The 18,658-nt window shown below is 44.0% G+C and overlaps 1 protein-coding gene across 3 annotated transcripts in view; it reads left to right on the top strand.

The window, feature by feature from the left end:
• Positions 1-18,658, top strand: part of hdac8 (histone deacetylase 8) — a 19,991-nt gene extending 1,333 nt beyond the window's left edge. Inside the window, exons 4-11 of one of the 3 annotated variants that reach the window (XM_076092363.1) lie at positions 633-774; positions 910-1,022; positions 1,286-1,363; positions 1,532-1,640; positions 1,759-1,931; positions 2,578-2,672; positions 10,851-10,956; positions 16,219-18,658. In XM_076092363.1, the coding sequence (XP_075948478.1) occupies positions 633-774; positions 910-1,022; positions 1,286-1,363; positions 1,532-1,640; positions 1,759-1,931; positions 2,578-2,672; positions 10,851-10,956; positions 16,219-16,241 (839 nt within the window). In that variant the 3' untranslated portion in view covers positions 16,242-18,658. Of the gene's footprint in view, positions 1-632; positions 775-909; positions 1,023-1,285; positions 1,364-1,531; positions 1,641-1,758; positions 1,932-2,577; positions 2,673-6,464; positions 6,734-10,850; positions 10,957-16,218 lie in introns of those variants that run through there. The other 2 variants (XM_076092364.1, XM_076092362.1) reach the window with 2 other exon arrangements.

Genomic DNA, 18,658 nt, shown 5'->3' with positions numbered 1-18,658 from the left:
AAGTGGTACAAGTGTTCGTGCAGTACTATGTTATCGACAGCAGGGGGCACTATAACACCAGATTCAAGCAGAGAGCACAGCTCCTTATCTGAGCTGAACCCTCAAAGACATCCCTCCATGTTTGTTGTTCTTGGATGAGCTGCCTCTACGTCCGTCCTTCTCCGAATGTTTACATTTCTAACTTCAGACCGATCCTCAAGTTCAACCCTCCTTGTTTTCGTTTCCTTGACTCGTTCCCTCCTTTCACCCCCCCCCTCATCCATCAGTGCTCTTCTTCGTGTCCTCGACTCGTCCCGCCGTCGCTTCCTCTCCCGGGTTCATCAGCAAACGGCTCCACCTTTTCCTGGATTGAGACGCTTTCTCTCTCTGCCGTCGCTCTCCTTCACCTCTTTAGTCTATTGTTACGTCACACTTTGTTATTTTCCTTCGCTCGAGTCCATTCATCTCCCTCACTTCTGTCTCCTTTCCTTCCTCCTTTTCTTTTCTTCTTTTATTTACAGCCCATCAGTTTCATTTAACCTCTTTTATGAGGACATGATTGAGCCTTGAGAAGTGCTGCCTGTACAGAAATAACACTTAAATCTCAGATAAATATATTTATTTCAGATATTTATCCCCCCCCCCCCCTCCAGGTTACGACTGTCCAGTGGTGGAGGGGATATACGACTATGCGGCAGCAGTAGGGGGCGCTACGCTGACAGCAGCCCAGTGTCTGGTGGACCAGAAGTGTGAGGTGGCCATCAACTGGGCGGGCGGGTGGCACCACGCCAAGAAGTAAGCCCACCTGTGGATCCCGCTCACCTGCAGCCGTCCTCGTCAGTTCCACCGATGGGCCTGAGGGGGGCGCTCCAGGTAAAAGGTCACGCTTTTTAAAAACGCACACCTGTTTTATTTGTGTCCGTCTCACAGGGACGAGGCTTCGGGTTTCTGTTACGTGAACGACGCCGTGTTGGGGATCCTCAAGCTGAGGGAGAAGTACGAGAGGGTCCTCTACGTGGACGTGGACCTGCATCACGGAGATGGTACGAACAGAAAGATCAAACAAGTAGAAAAAAGATCAAATAAGTAGAGAACTCAATCTGTGGTGTCGTCAGAGGGATGTTTGTTATTTTATTTATTTTGTATCGACTGAGCTTTCTGTTATTGTTTTTATTTTCTTGCTGTTGTCTGTCAAAGCAACTCTGTTTTTAAAGGTGCCATATAAATAAAGTTATCATCATTATCATCATAAAGCACCTAAATATATATATTTTGTTGCTCTTTCTTTCTCCTCGTCTCACTTCAGGTGTGGAAGATGCCTTCAGCTTCACGTCCAAAGTCATGACCGTCTCCCTCCACAAGTTCTCTCCTGGATTCTTCCCAGGTCTGTCCTTACAGATGTTTAAAATATATCTTTTAAAAGATAACCTGCGCTGTAAGACAAGTGTGTGTGTGTGTGTGTGTGTGTGTGTGTGTGTGTGTGTGTGTGTGTGTGTGTGTGTGTGTGTGTGTGTGTGTGTGTGTGTGTGTGTGTGTGTGTGTGTGTGTTCAGGTACGGGTGACCTGTGTGACACGGGGCTGGGTAAAGGCCGCTGGTACGCCGTCAACGTCCCGCTGGAGGACGGCATCAAGGATGACCGATACTACCAGACCTTTACAAGGTACACACACACACACACACACACACACACAGAGTAACTCTCCTGAGGGCCCTCAGGCTCCTGATTGGCCCCCAGCCTGCATCAATATGTTTACGTCTGTATCGTTTTTGTTGTGCAGCGTGATGCAGGAAGTGCGAGCGCAGTTCAACCCGGAGGCGATGGTCATGCAGCTGGGAGCCGACACCATGGCGGGTGACCCCATGTGCTCCTTCAACATGACTCCGGTGGGGGTGGGCAAGTGTCTGCAGCACGTCTTGGAGTGGCAGCTACCCACACTGCTGCTGGGAGGAGGTACGCTGGTTGTGTGTTTATCTCTGTCCACGTGTTGGTGCGTATGAAGCATGTGTGTTTGTGTGTCCCTGTACGTGTACTATTAAAGTACTCCTTATGAAAGGTGGATACTGTCATATATCCCTTGTGTGTGTGTGTTTATGTTTGCTTTGAATCTCAGTGATTCACACACACACACACACACACACACACACACACACCATGCTCTGTTCCAGACCCCTCAGCCAGATGATAGCTACTACTTATACGACACAATGAAGCCATTTTACTCAACTACAATCCCACCTCTCTTCCTTTCTCTCCCTCCCTCTCTGTCCTACATACTTTCTCTCTCAGCTATATCCTCCTCTCCTTCTTGGTTCTTGTCATTCTCTTGATTTCACTCGAGTCCATCCTCTTCACTTCTTCTCAGAGAGAAAGAGACAGAGAGAGACAGACAGAGAGATTATGTTTACTTCCTGTTTATGTATCCTTCTAATTGACTGTTAATTGAAATGAAACGAGTCCACACAGATGAATTTAAGACTTTTCTTTGCCTCACTTTCAACGGGTTTATATCTCCTCAGCGTCTGCCAGACATGCTTCATGTGACCACATGCTGATGTTTCCTCTTCATACCTGTCTGTTTCTCCTCTTCCTTCACCAGGAGGTTATAACCTGGCTAACACGGCTCGTTGTTGGACCTACCTGACGGCAGCGGTGCTCGGAAAGACTCTCTCCTCTGAGATACCGGACCACGAGGTACGACCACGCTCTCTCTGTCTCTCTGTCTCTCTCTCTCCGTCTCTCTGTCTCCGTCTCTCTCATGGCCACAATCACGCACATTCACATATTCCCACATGAACACAAACGCGCTCATTCATTGTACTGTCACACCAAAAACCCCACAAACACACCCCCTTGTGTTCACTGTCTGCTGAGTCACTCCATCTAATCAAAGATGGCCGCCTGCTTCTCAATAAAGGGGTTTGTCTGCAGGTGACTCAGACCGAGTGTGTGTGTGTGTGTGTGTGTGTGAGAGAAACTAGTGTTGACAGTTCCTCTCTGTCTGCCTCATCAAACACAGGCTCCTCTCTCTCCATCTTATTTATATAATTGTTATTAAAGCAGTAATCTAAGTTTTAATGAGTTACTGATATTAAAGAAATAATGCATGGGTTACTTCCCTTCATGTTGGTTCTTACATTAGTACTCTTTGTTGTTACCAATGAGGCAGGTTAGTGCGCCGTCGCCATCTTGGATTACAGCAGTATACGTCGCTGATAGAGACCTGTCAATCACCGTGTAGCCCCGCCCTAAAGCATCCCCTGCTTTATGGTCTGTTTGACTCTAAATGGACCATAATGTACTAAATGAACATCATGCTGTATTGAAGAAGACTTGAAACTAGAGATTGAGACCATAAACTCATGTTTACAATGTTTACTGAGGTAATAAATCAAGAGAGAAGTAGAGTCATTTTCTCATAGACTTCTATACAACCAGAGGAGTCGCCCCCTGGTGGACACTAGAGAGAATGCAGGTAGAGTATAACTCGATAATCATCAATGTTCTGATTTACTCCAACAAGAATACAATGAAGTCTGGTTTCCAAATCAGGTCATTCATTTGATTTCTGTAGTTCTGTGATGTTATTAAGACGTTTCCTGTCGGCCTCCAGTAACAGCATTATGAAACGCAGCACTAAGCAGACCGTTGGTTATTGCAACAGTCTGCTTTCTGTGAACCATTAACATTTAAAGTGGAACTGAATCTGGTTATTCGCCGTAATCAGGTCACGGTCTGGATGTAAACAAATTAACCTGCTGAGAAGTGAGTGGAAACACTTCTTGGATTTGCCTCCGCGAGGGAGGAACATCATGGCGGTGATTTAATAGAAGGGACGTGTGTGATCCCGAATGTTGTCATTATGCTAACTGCTAAATCAAATAGACTCCAAATATCAGAAGACCCATCTGCCTCTCTTGCTCCTATATACACTCTCTCTCACACAAAGGGTCTCTTTCTCCAGCCGCTGATTTTTGGACCTTGTCTTGGTCAAATGTAATGAATAGCTGTGTGTGTGTGTGTCTGTGTGTGTGTGTGTGTGTGAGAGAGAGAGAGTGCGTGTGTGTGTTCTGGCTGTGATGAAGGTACCTCTTGTTTCTCCTTGTCAGCGTCCAATGGCCCTAAATAGCCTTTGACCTCATTAAGAAGCACTCACTGAAAACAAAGCAACTATCAGTGCAGGCAGCTGCCACAGACGATGAAGACGAGGACACACACACACACACACACTCTCTCACACACACACACATTTTCTTTGAAGAAACAAACAACCTAATGGCTTTTCCTAACTTGAATGTTGCTTATTGGCTTTCAAATATAGTAGTTAATCTATTTTGAAGTTGAAGTACTGCACAAGTTAACACACACGTGTGTGTGTGTGTGTGTGTGTGTGTGTGTGTGTGTGTGTGTGTGTGTTCGTGGCCCAGTCTGTGCCCGTTGTGCTCGATAAGAGGGGCATTTATCCATGATGACCAAGCAAAGCTGAAGTTCCAGCGACACGGGGAACAAAAACTACCTTTGTACCCTTTTCTCTGTGTGTGTGTGTGTGCGTCCACCCTTCTGCTCTACTGTAGACTAAACCACATGAATGCACACATTCATTACAGTCGGATAATGAACTAGTCTGTTTTATAGCAGGTTTTTTTGTGTTTCTTTGTATGATAAATTGCCGCCAATGTGGAGAAAATAACTGATACTCAAATGGGAAACTTTCCGTTAGGAAGTCACACCGAGTAGAAGTTAAATAAATGCTTTTATGTTTCCACTGTGCTGCTGCCGTAGACTGCATATAAAGAGGTGGACATAGTCGATACTGGTTTAAGAGAGTTTAGTGCTGGTAAAGCATCCCCTGCTTTATGGTCTGTGTGACTCTAAATGGACCATAATGTACTAGATGAACATCATGCTGTATTGAAGAAGACTTGAAACTAGAGATTGAGACCATAAACTCATGTTTACAATGTTTACTGAGGTAATAAATCAAGAGAGAAGTAGAGTCATTTTCTCATAGACTTCTATACAACCAGAGGAGTCGCCCCCTGGTGGACACTAGAGAGAATGCAGCTTTAAGACATGAAGCATTGGCTTCACTTTTCAGACCTGCAATGTGTCCTGAAACGTTCTTTTAGTTTCAAGCATCAAAAAACAGCCACTTTAATTTGTTTTATCGACTCAAATCTCACGGAAATCAGTCCAAAAATATTGATGTAGGTTTTATTTTTGTTGGTTTGGGCTCATTTTTAATGGAATCAACTTCATCTGTTTTTTCTCATCAGTACCCGAGAGGTTGAGTGCTCAGTCTGTCGTGCACAAACCACTGGACTAAACGGTTAAAAATAGTAGTCTAAGAAACACAAACATCAGTCACAGTTGGCCGGTCACATCAACAATAGTGCTGCAATATTCTCTGATTACCAGTCAAAATATTACCCACAATGACCCCGCTGCTATCACACTTATTATACTCCAATATCTTATGAAAACACAAGTAGAAGTGCCTTTTGTAGTTTGAACCGGGACTCAAGCCGTCGGGTCGAAAAGTCATTAACCCTCCCTGTTGACTTGTATTGTCCGATAGCGGTTAACTGATCTGCATTGACCCCCCCATTGTGTGACAGTGGTGGAGCCAATCTGCGTGTGAACACTACGGGTCAGAGGTCTGTTAACGTCTCTGATTGGACGGCCATGGGGAGTGTTTTCAAGAACGCGTCCTCACTTGTTGTTTTTACTTCTTCAAGGAGATTTATATGCAACGTCTGATGTCCACATGCTGTGTAAATTCAACGTCACAGCAGCTGATAGCAGAGTTTCTGGACTCTACGGCTGTCCAGATGTCCTCCCTACGAGGGACGACCCCCGAAACACGGCTCTGAATCAGTCACACCCGGAGTATTGATCAGGTCCGGAGATAACGGTTCTGCTGTCGGTGCTTTGAAAAGTTACAGAGTGAGATGTCCTCGTCTCAAACGTCCTCTCTCTGTCTCTCCAGTAGAAGCTGAGAACTCTGGTTGTCTCAAACACAATAACAAGACACAAGTAAGAGAGGAAGCAGCAGCAGTTTATCACAACATCTGGCCAACAAGCAGAACATCAATCTGCACATACTGCTTTACTCCTCCCGTTCTTACCCTTCACAATAAAAGCCCTAGACATATATGCGGCATCACTGTTTACCAGGGGAACTGAAATCAACAAAAAAAGCCACCAGCCGCCATTGCTATGGAAAGTTTTAATTGCGTTATACCCAGAACCATGTGTGAAAGGCTCCGCCTCCGTCAGTCATAAATAGATATTACAGAACTGCTGGGAACAAACTGGTCAACCTGCAGTGTGTGAGTTCAGTTCCTCTCGTCTCCAGTGAGAGAAACAAAGGTAAATACGAGTGAGTGTCACAGGAAGGGAGGACGTCTCTGCTCCCAGATTGGCAGAAGGGGAGGGGAAGCGTCCCGCCTCTTTACTTCCTACTTCCTCTTTTCCTGTCTGCAGCCACTTCCTGTCCCGCCCCTCGCTGCCGTCGGGGATGTGTCGGCTCCCAGAGTCACGGGCTCAATCGCCGGAAACGTCACCGGAGGAGAGTGTGTGTGTGTGTGTGTGTGTGTGTGTGTTGAGACCGAGGGGAATTTGCCTGTTTACAAAATGACATCTTCCATTAATCCAGCGTGTTGCTCCTGTGGATCATTTGTCTGAACGTGGCGGGGAACGTGTCTGTTGGTTTGTACCAACAATGAGCTGAAAGAGTTCGTTTCCTTTTTAGAGAGTCACGTCTGTGATATCGTGTTCATGGACGGGCTTGATCCTAGAAGATGGGATCATTATTCACGTTATCTTCATTTTTATTTTCCTATAAGATGCTTTACCTCGTAGAACACATGAGTTTCTGGTCCACCGCTGCCCAGATCGGTTGGTTCCAAACTAACTCTGGTCTGCTTCTCCAGACTGGCAGCATGCCGACCGCCATCTTCTGCTTAACATCAAGGCAAAAATATTGATGCACCGTCTTCTGCTGCCAAGTTTTCTCTATCGGTTTTAAAATGTAAAGAATGTTGACCGGAGCAGCCGACTCCTTTAGATTAAGCAGACCTGCAGGTTCACCGCTCTGCTCTGCAGGAAGAATTAGCTGCTGAAACTGACATTACTCGAAGTTTAAACGGCTAAACAGTGAAGTCATGTTGGCTTTGAATCTCATCTCCCAGGTTTCCTTCTAGCTTTCCTGATTAATCCCCAAAAAACACAGTGTTTGTTGCCTTAAAAGGAAAACTGACAGACGAGTCTATAAAAGACGGATTGACGAAGAGGTAGAGGAGGATGGGAGAGAGTCCAGAGAGAGGGGGGTGTACGTGTGTTATGTGACTGTGATTCGGGCATCGAGCCGCTTTTCTTTTCCTTGTTGAAAACATTCATCAGAGAGCAGACACACAGTCCATTTGTTTTTCGGAGACGTTTTCCCCTCCGCTGTGCCGCTCGGCATCCTTCGTAGCTGGAGATCCTGCTGATCGCTGTGAAAACAAACACAAACACACACACACACACACACACACACTGCTGTCAACAGATGGGCTCATGCACACGAACACACACACTTTTTACACACACACGTTCATGTTCTGTCTTTCTACTCACACATGAACTTTCATAGAAACACTAATAAATACACATGTACTTGACAAGTATACAGATGTATATTATGGATATACTACAGCTGTTATTACTATGTATTTAATTACACTACGCGCAATGCATCCTGGTACACGTAGGCACTGCCGCCACAGCCCCACAAGCAGGAGGATATATATATATATATATATATATACACACATTTAGATCCAGACGCACCGTGTTCTCTGCATCAAGGCCGGTGTTTCTCATACGGACAGTGAGTGATGGGCAGAGGGTCGGTGTTAATGTCGGCGGTGAATAACCGGAGACCTTCCACTATTTATCTCCCCGTTAGTCTCTGCCGGAGACACTGGAGCCAGTCAGCTGGTACTTCTTCTGTCTCTTGACCTCGTTCATGCCTCACTGGATCGCCCGCTAAACTCACTGGTTTTATATCAGCGTCGCTCTTCTTCTTTTCCTCTCATTCTACTGCTTCATGTAGTCTAAAAAGTATCACGAATATTACAGAAATATCTCTCTGGAGTGTCTGCACCTCTCTTTCTCCCCATGGTCATCCAAGCCAAACAAGCAAGCAGCAGGACTGTGTGTGTGTGTGTGTGTGTGTGTGTGTGTGTGTGTGTGTGTGTGTGTGTGTGTGTGTGTGTGTGTGTGTGTGTGTGTGTGTGTGTGTGTGTGTGTGTGTGTGTGTGTGTGTGTGTGTGTGTGTGTGTGTGTGTGTGTGTGTGTGTGTGTGTGTGTGTGTGTGTGTGTTGCTGGACAGCAGGAGACAGAGCACTGGGTTCATGGGAAATACATTGCGGGCGTGCATGTGTGTGTGTGCGTGCTAAGTAACCACTCTCATGTTGAGCTCCGCTGAAACCGGAGGTAAGACACAGAGACTCATCGGGGCTAATTGGACAGACACACACACACACATTTAAAGACACCATGGATATTTGCTTGTAGGCATGTACTCACGCAAGCAAATATCAGCAGACTTTCACACAAACACACACACACTCTTACCTTCATCTACACACACACTAGCATGCATTCCCTCTCTCTGACTCACACACACACACACACACACACACACACACAGGGCTATTAAACAAAGACAGAGTTGTCTTTGTCTTTCAAGTACACCAAAGTATACTCCTACTGCATGTTGGCTCAGCTCTCTCTGTGTGTGTGTGTGTGTGTGTGTGTGTGTTGCCAATACAGACTTTTCTGAAGTCTTCTCTAATGACATACATCTAATCCACTAAAGGGGTTCAATCCAAAACCAGATATTCCCGTCTTAAAATGGGGGCATTAGCGCAGAAATCATTACGGGATGTTTACAGACTCACTCCGCCAACTTAAAGGAGCAGTGTCACATTATTTTGGGGTGTTTGCCGTCTTTAGATCTGGTCAGAAGCTTAAATTAAATGTTCATCAATTTTGCGCTACCGTCGCTAGTTTCAGCCTTCTTAGAATCAACTTTCAATGCTCCACTTTTGCCTACAATCGGATGATTCCAAACTTTATTTGAGAGACAAACGTCCGTATATTTAGAGTTTGTCTGGAGGAATATGGGTCCTATTGCTCGTCTTGGCATGTTTCTGCTGAGTCCTCAGAGTCCGAGGCTTTCACAACAGCCGCTTGCAGACGGACTGACGCACTTGTGGTCGGACTTGGCCTCCGAGTTTGTTTTGCTCTCATGCCACTGAGTCACGGCCCGAACAAATACCCTGGAAATTTGTTTTTCTAAACCGACGTGCTCAGGTTTTAACTTCTGCTTGAACCCACTCTCTGGGTTTCCACCTGTTTTAGTTTTTTTATTTTACTCGTACACATTGGCAGGTTTTGTTTCATGGAATCAGTCCGACTCTGCGTGAAATGCCAGGAGCCTTTGGTATGTGCTGAAATCATCTCAGGCCTTCTTCTTCTTCTTCTTCTTCTCGGTGAGGCCCAGGCGGTCCAGTGGAGCTTTTGACTGATTTGTGGTTTCTGCTTTTCATTTTATTTCTGTACGTGAACCAGACGAGACCGTCTCATACATTTGTTTGTGTTAATGCGACTCCTAGACATCAGAAGATATAAGGAACATGTGTCCGTCTGAAAGCTCTGATGTGTTCATTAGCGACACCAGCAGCCTGGCTCTAGGGACGGGAATGCCGGTCGGTTTCGCCGCTTTGATACGGACTGAAACATCTCACATCTCAGCCACGAAATCTGACTTCGGTGAAGCCTTGACTTTCCCTCTCACGCCACCATGAGGTTCACATTTGTGGTGTTTGAGGAGACTTATCTCGACAGCTATCGGACGGATCGCCGTGACATTTGTCATAGACTTCTGGATCAACTGCCATCATCAGATCAATATCGTTACTCGTCCAAATACCTGCAAAAGGAATGGCTTTCCCGTCAGCCTCGGCTGCAATAAGTCTAAGAATGCTAACGTGCTAAACTAAAAACACTACACCAACGTCTAGAAGGGGAGAAGACTGTAACTTCTGCTCCTACATTTCAGGGTTCCTTCTGTATGTTTCAACCTGGACCCTATTTCCCCAAGTGATGAAACTTTTGAACTTGGTCCAAAACACCTCGCCGTCAATGAACGTCCAACTAAAAGTGCTATTTCCTTTCCACTGACAGGCTCAGATTGTTATCAAGTGTCTGACTACATTATGGAAAGAACCCTTCAGAGAAATACTGTGTTTTTCTTTAACATCCACTTGGTCCGGTCTGTTCATTCGCTCGGAGAAGTCTCGTTCTGGACTCTCGTGGCTTCATCCACATTGTAGAAATCAGTGTTAAAAATATATATAATAACAATCTGAGCTTGTCAGCGGCACAAACGAGCACTTTTAGTGGACGTACATTGGCGGAGAGGAGTCACAAAAACATGGGAAATAGGTTGAAGAATACCAAAGTTACACTTTAATACTTCAGTTACTTTAAATAGATTTATTTAACCCATAATACACAGGATCAAATCTATAAAAATCAATTCAAAACAGTTGACAGCATCAGGTTTTTTCCTCTGAAAGCCTGTAAATATTCATCACCAGTCAAGTTTCACAATCCAACTCTTCAAAGTCCAAACGGAGCCTGAATGCTTGCAGGAAAGCAGCTGCGTTCTTTAAAGAAAGAGTCAAAGAGGAGAGAGCGTACTTTGGCGCTCGGCTGCAGATGTCAGGGATGAAAGTAGGACTCAAATAACAGAAAAGACATTTTACAAATCCATCAATCCAGGAGACGTCGTAATGATCGCTGTGATGTGATGTCTAGTTTTTCACAGAGTACGGACCTGACTACTCGCTGGAGATCAGCCCAAGCTGTCGACCAGACCGCAACGACACCAAACACCTGGACCAGGTCATCAGCACCATCAAAGGTGTGTGTGTGTGTGTGTGTGATGTGTGGAGGCACAGGTGTGTCTGTTTGTGTGGGTGTGGAGGGTAAACAGGTGTGTGTGTGACTCCCTGAACCCTGGCTCACCTGAAGCCCTTTTGTCTCTGCGTGGCTCTTTTTATGTGGTTTCATGTGTCTGTTCTTGTTTCTATATGTCTCTGTGTGGGATGAAAGTATGACTTGTTCTTCTTCTCTTTTTTCTTCTTCCTCCCTGTGGCTCTTAACGTGTGTGTGTGTGTGTGAGAGAGAGAGAGAGAGAGAATACACGGCTGCTCTTTCACCCCCAACCTCAATCAGAGGCTTCATACATGTGGTATTTTACCCTTTTCGCATCTTTCTCTTTCTATACATTCCTGTGTGTGTGTGTGTGTGTGTGTGTGTGTGTGTGTGTGTGTGTGTGTGTGTGTGTGTGTGTGTGTGTGTGTGTGTGTGTGTGTGTGTGTGTGTGTGTGTGTGTGTGTGTGTGTGTGTGTGTGTGTGTGTGTGTGTGTGTGTGTGTGTGTGTGAGAGAGAGATATTCTGTGATTCTGTGATTCTGTGCTTGTAGCCGTGTGGTTAAACCCAAAAGCCGGGCCTTTTAGTCTCGGCGCTGACAGCCCACAGCGCCCAGGAGAGCTCCTCCGTCGGGGTGAAACCCGGGCGGAAAGTTGAGCGGCGGGAGCATTATTGTAAGGAGGGCGAGGTCGGGAACAAGGAGGGGAGCGCGTCTACGAGCCGGGTTCATTTTCCGAGCGCCGCGCATGCGTGCAGCTGCCAAGCCGGCTTCTTGAGGTCTGAACTCGGATCGTTTTCGGTGTCGAAGATCCGGTTTGTGGAAGTGTGAACCGCAGACAAACAGGAGATCCTCCTCACTTTCCCTTCGTCAGTGAAATGTAATGTTTGACACGGCAGCGATCCATTCTCTGTGAATGAGATAAGATCCTGGGAGGATTTAAATCTGGTCACAACACCATGTTTTATGTTGAGAAATGTCAGATGTATTCCTCATCTTATTCCGTATCAAATCTCCTTAAAATAACTGTCAACCATGCTTGGATAGCGACCGATTTAAGAATGCCCGTTATTGATCAATGAACCAAACTCAAGGGTTCAGTTCAAGACTATCAAGATCTTCAGCTCCATCCATCCTAAATGTAAATGTAAAGCATTGTTTTTAGGTCTCTAGTCAGCTTTTTCATCCGGGCAATTGTGACTCAGCAACTTTTAGTTTTTAAGCAACCCTGCTCCTGTAGTAATCATTTTAGGGCTGCAAGGAGAAAAAGGTTATTCAGCACACAAAAGGAAATGTAGCTAATAAAAATAATAATGATGAATTTAGCCTGTTTATAGATCTCGTGTATCAGTGTGGTCTTCATCATTCATAACATTCCCTCCGCTGTGTTGACCGGCTGCTCTGAAATGATCAAAGATGTCCGCTACACAGAAACAAATATAAGTGATCACAGAGTTTGAAAAACTATTTATTTTTTTTCCATCGGAAAACTTCAGCTCAGTGAGAACGGAAAGCCAAACCAGAGGGAGGAAAAAAAAGAAGTGTTCTCAAATGTTACCCGCATTAGAGCGGAGATGGTATCAATTAGCAACTGAAGAAAACACGTAAACTTAAACCCGGTTTATCTAAAACAGCATTAAACCCTCCGAGAGGCTCCAGGTCACATCACATCAGGGGGACGGCAGTTAGTTTTCCGATATTCGGTTGGTGCGTTGGCTCGCATTAAATCATCACAACCAGACGGGGCCGAGAGTAATCACTGGTTCGCAGTCATACGGCTTTTATTAGGGGCGACGTGAGGGGATCGAGGCGGATGGAGGGAATAAAAAAAAGAGGGGAAGAAATTAAACGCAGACGAGCCAAAGACGGAGAGAAACTTGCTGCCTCTTTGGGTCGGCTCGCCGCTGCTCTGACTCCACCTGAAGTGTGTAAATTAAGTGAATTTATTAGCAAAGATGCATTGATTTCACCTCTTTTATTGGCCTTCCCTTCCATCCACTTCTTCCGACCTGCCACATCTGTTTTATGTCCTCTCTCCTTCTTTTCCTTCATGTCTTTCTGTCTCTTCTGCTCACAAAATGAGTGAAGTCACCGCACAACAAGCGAGACACCGAAACCACCGAAGAAGTGACGGCATTATAATTTTAAATATCGGAATATATTTTGGTCTCTGTCTCTGATTTAAAAGAAGGACCCACATGTCTGCAGACTTAACAAATTCACACGAATAAGAATAGACCGTAACACACACACGCATGACATCATCGGGGTGGATCCGTGTTTCTCTGGAAGTACTGTGCAGTTTATAAACATTGGTTTCCCTGAGAAACTGTGCCGTGTGAGTTAGTATTTGTGTTTTGTTCTGTCTGCTGGCACGAACGGACCGTAAAGATTTCAATCGTAAAGTGGTAATCTCCGAAATCCTGTCCCAAACCCATATGTTCAACTAACAATGTGCACAATGTGAGCTCACTGCTAGCACATAATCTATTTTTATCTTATTAGCGACAGTAGATTGCAGACCCCACACGAGGACAAGTGTCAAAATATTTGAACGAAGGCGTTTAAGCTCTTTGCGCTGTTCGTTGCATTATTCTCCCAGAAACACCAGAGCGCGTACAAACAAAATGTAACCGTCACAAATCAAAAAGCCAAGAGCGTAACCGGCAAAACACCATAAACCAGCATCCACAAGCTCGATGATGGATCGTATAACATATTCATGGACTACTTTATTGCCTTTATACGAACCCTGTAAAGAAACAAGTCAAGTATTACATGAAAACGAAGGTTGACCGTCCTGTAAACAATTTGATTTAGCTGCAAAATATTCACTCAAATGTAGATTTTTAAGACCTATTTCTACTGCATCTATTCCTTCTTGATATAATCCCTAGACATGTAAATAGTGCTTATATCAGTGAAGTATTTGTGCTAACATTAGTACGTTAGCATACTAACGTTAGCATCGGACTTATCTCTACATCATCAGCCTCCACTGTACTTTGAGCTGAATGCTAACGTTAGCGCTCTTTTCTCTTTTACTTTCTATTTTTCCCGTAAAGCACTTTGTTACCTCACTTTTAAAAAGTGCGGTATCAATTTTAAGTATTTCCATTTCCTGCTACACGGGGAAACATTTATTTGATATCTTTAGGCACTAGTTACGTTGCAAACTCAACAAATACACTTTGTATTATTATGGATAATGATGCTAACGCGTTGCTAACGCGTCTAAAAAGTCATCAAACAGCCTTTTACTACCATGTCAGTTATTGTTCCAGAAATAATTAAAACCAACATGTTCCTCTCACAGACATCAGAAACCAATATAAACTGCATACTGATAGAATAAAAAAATGATTAACAGTGTGACGAGCGTTCAAAATATAAGTCTGCACATGTTTTTCTACTTTCGCTCTATCTGTCTTTCTTATTGTTTCTGTCTTTCTTATTGTTTCTCTCTCGTGCGTTCTCACTGAGGCTTGTTTAGCGGGCGTGTCAATTAAAATGTGATTTTATTTTTTTATTAGGTGATTGTCAGAGGCGGCAGCAGCTGTCTGACCGTGTGGATTCACATCTCTGTGTTTACGAGACTGGTAGCGAGATTTCCCCAGGGGCTGCTTTTGTGTGTGTGTGTGTTCAGCTTCATCAGTGTGAAGATAGTGTGTGTGGGTGTGTGTGTGTGAACTGCCAGCATTTCTATGTGACTGTATCTTATCTGCGTTTGTGTGCGTCAGCAGGGAATTATGGCGGCATCTTTACATCCTGCTACTCGTTAAATCACTTCTGCGCACACACACACAAATAAATTTCAAAATACACATTGACACGAAGAAATACATCCAAACATGTTCAGAGAAGACGTATGAGCACATTCATACTCAAACAAGAGACTTTGTGAGAAAATACCGCCGAGGAAACACACATGCGGTATAAAACCCACCCACAGATGCTGTGATAGACTAACGTTTGCAGGTAGTAAATACCAGAGGCCCCGTGGACACTCGTCACTTTACCACAATTTACCATCTACATCTGGTAAAGCAAGAGGGATGGAGAGAGAACTGATGGAGGGGGGAAAAAGAAAGAACCTGCAACTTTTTCAATGAATCTTTTAGTCTCTATAATATAAATAAAAACAAAACAAACTGTGATTAGAAATCTGTGATTTTGCAGGATTATCAAATGTCAGAACGCCACAAAGCTTCATAACACAGAGTTTTACCACTTTCTCTCTTCGTCCCGGCAGACGTCGGGTGAACGGTAGAAAGACTGGTTCAGGGTTTTATTGTTTTCATGGAAGTGATCGACGTCATGCGGCCTCGTTAAAATGAGTCCGGAGGCTTCTGTGGGTCGGAACACCACGTCCTGAGCAAACACAAACGGGCTTCGGTCAGTAAACACGAGCACGCTTTGTGCAGTTTAGCGTATTTGTTCTTGTGTTGGGAGTTGCTACGTGGAGTCAGATACAGACACAAGCACGGAGCGAGACGGAGCGTCCAGAGGAAGGAAAAACACATGGGAGCATTAAAACTGTTCAGTTTGTCCTCTCGATAAAGCCGCTGCTGTTGTCACTGCAGGCCCAACATGACAGGACTCCACTGACAGCTCCACAATGGCCAACAAACAGGACATCCTCCCTCACTGCGTCAGGGCAATTACTCACCCTCTGATCGTCTGTGTGTGTGTGTGTGTGTGTGCGTGCGTGTGTGTGTGCAACATGTTTATTTTTCTCAATCAGGCAATTTAACATAACAATAGACGAACAAAGCAGCATTGTTTGCAGTGCAACGTGAAACGTAAACCGGCGACTAGACTTTATAATGCAGCTATTGTGTCAAAAGTGTGTGTGTGTTTGTCTGTGTTTGTGTGTGTGTGAGTGAGTGAGTCAGACGTGGAAACCAAATCTGTGTCCTGATGCAAATTAACTCGGTGTTGCTTAACGTTGTAATTTCCATCTCGATTCCCTTTTTGCATGCTTGTGTCGTGTTTCCTCGGAGGCGACGGCCTCGGCCAGATGTTATTTTGCATTTTGTGCGTGTGTAAAAATAAATGTGTGTATTTCTGCTTCCATGTTTGGTTTGGTTTCTCTTGGTCTCTAAATCGTACATTTAGCATCGTTTTGCATTCCGTTTAACGTGATGAATTTCACCCTTTTGTCCTTCCTCCTCCGTGTGTGTGTGTGTGTGTGTGTGTGTTCACCCATGTACCCTCACCCCTCTCATTTCTCTCTCTTTCTCTTGTTTACAGGGAATTTAAAGAATGTGGTTTAGGAGTTGGCAGCCTCCTCCTCCTCCTCCTCCTCCTCACAAACACACACCATGTTTCCAAACCAGGTCGATACTCGCCGGCTTTAATGAAGACAATATGAAGCGGACCCCTTCGGCCCCGAGGCGCGGAGCGAACGAGGGAGGGATGAAGGCAGGAGGGGAAAAAAAGAGAGCGAGGGAAGGTTTTGGAAAACATTAGCTGAGTGTTTCCAGGGGAAAACGGTTTAATACGAGGGGGGGGGGGATGTGGTTTCTGGACACTGTTTATAATCCTTTAGTTTTTTGGAAAACGGTTTGTGTGAATGGGAAAGTTCAGTGTCTGAGTTTTGTTTTTTTGTATCGAGGGAAGCGTTTTGTGTTCATCCTATCAGTCGGATATTTTAAACGAAACGAAGAAACATATTTTTGCAGGTGTCCGGTTTCACGTTCACCTCGGTGCTGCTGTGACTTCAGCCCCCTGAGGACAGATGAGCACTAAAACAGACACAATACGAAACACTGAGGTTCCCCAAAACATCTCGTTAGACTAACAAAAACAGGGGTTTCTACGCAGGTCTGAAAAGTAGATTAAATGAATTGAGAAACTTGGAAAGTCTGAAAAAGTTTGGACAGTTAGACGAAGAGGAAGTTTTCCGCATTGGGCAGAATCTGTTTTTGTTGTCGGTCTATGGATTTAAAAACAAACGCATTTTAACTTTCCATTTTATCATTTAAAATTCCAAAGATTTCATGAACTTTTAAAGGTTTTAGATGAAAGCAGAAGACGTAAACTGGTAGAAGAAGGTGAAGTCAATTCACTTCAGGTCAATAAACAAACAGACGCAGGTTTTCTCACAAGGACCGTAAATGCATCGTCGACAAGTCTCGAAACGTTTGAAGATCACTAAACACGTCCTCGCTTACAGTTTATCACTGAAAACATTGACCCGAGATCTTAGGAATCTTTGGTGAAAATGTTGAACTCTGTTTAAATATATAAATAAATACAATTATATCCACTGTAGCTGCCTTTTAAATGTAGCTATGATGTCCCCAATTGCTCTGCAAAGTCTGTTTTGTTTTTGAAATGCAAAGATCTCAGTTGTCAGTCGTTAAAACGCCGAAACAGTTCTAAAAATAGCTGCCGAGTGCATCTGATTGTTTCCGGTCCTAAAACGTCCAGAAACGTCTTGTTTTAACCCCTCCAGCTGGAGCGCTTGTCATGTGGCACATCAGTCACGTTGCACAGCTGCACATCAGACTCTTCAAATCCTCTTAATGAAGATGGAATTTTAACACAAGTGGTGAAAAAAAACATGTGGAGGCTAAATGCATCATCACAGAAATGTTTTTTTGCATTGAGCAATCCCACTGTTTCATGACATTTCTTACCAAATCTGCATTTTCATAAATTTTTCTTTTTCTGTAACCACCGTGTAGCGTTATAACCACAACACCAGCCTGTTCTTTACTTTCTGTAGACTGAAAATTAAGCTATCAGCGCGTATTAATGACTTAATAACTGGCGACAGCAATGTGTGTGTAGATGAAGCATTGAGTAGTTTCATTTTTCTCATTTAGCGACTGGCTAGTTAGCTAGCTAACATTAGCTTCCTTATTCCACCATGTTTTCATGCTAACGTCAGCTGGCTAGTAAACTAGCTAACATTAGCTTCCTCATTCCACCATGTTTTCATGCTAACGTCAGCTGGCTAGTTAGCTAGCTAACATTAGGTTCCTTATTCCACCATGTTTTCATGCTAGCGTCAGCTGGCTAGTTAGCTAGCTAACATTAGCTTCCTTCTCAACCATGTTTTCATGCTAACGTTACACTGGTTACAGGAAATGAGTGGCAGCGCTCGGCCCCTGCTGTTTTCATGCTAATGTTAGCTGGCTAGTTAGCTAGCTAATGTTAGCTTGCTAATTCCACCATGTTTATATGCTAAAGTTAGCTAGTTAGAACAAAAAACAACAACAATAAACACCGTTTAGCTTTTGTATGGGCTTTCAACTGCATGTTGAAGTTTTAAAATTCATCCTCCATACTTGGAAAAGACAGAAAGTGGACCTTGAGTCAATATATTTAGCCACTTAACTTTAATTGTGGCAACTAAAAAACATTTTCAGGAATTGCAATCTATAATTAATTTTATCTGAAAATTCAATATTTCTTTTTTTTTTTTTTTTCTTGCAGATTTTCCAAAAGATTGGAAAGCCTTTTAACAATATAACTGTCAATACATGTATGTGACCATGATTTCCACATTTCATAATTTGTCCAAAACATTTTAAATCCACTTCAGATGAAACTTGTGTCGGAATGTTTTAGCATAACGTTAATTTGTTCGAGTACGTATATTAATGCTTTTTTTTTTTCAACTGTTGGCATGTTTTGATGTACATATCGCGGGCGTTTGTTGAAAATAAAAGTCAGGAGAGCA

This window comes from Anarhichas minor, unplaced genomic scaffold, assembly GCF_050575085.1.
Source record: "Anarhichas minor isolate MPS153535 unplaced genomic scaffold, ASM5057508v1 ptg000016l, whole genome shotgun sequence".
Classification (NCBI taxonomy): domain Eukaryota; kingdom Metazoa; phylum Chordata; class Actinopteri; order Perciformes; family Anarhichadidae; genus Anarhichas; species Anarhichas minor.
Note: the sequence above shows the minus strand (reverse complement) of the source record. Positions and strands in the feature narration are given on the sequence as shown.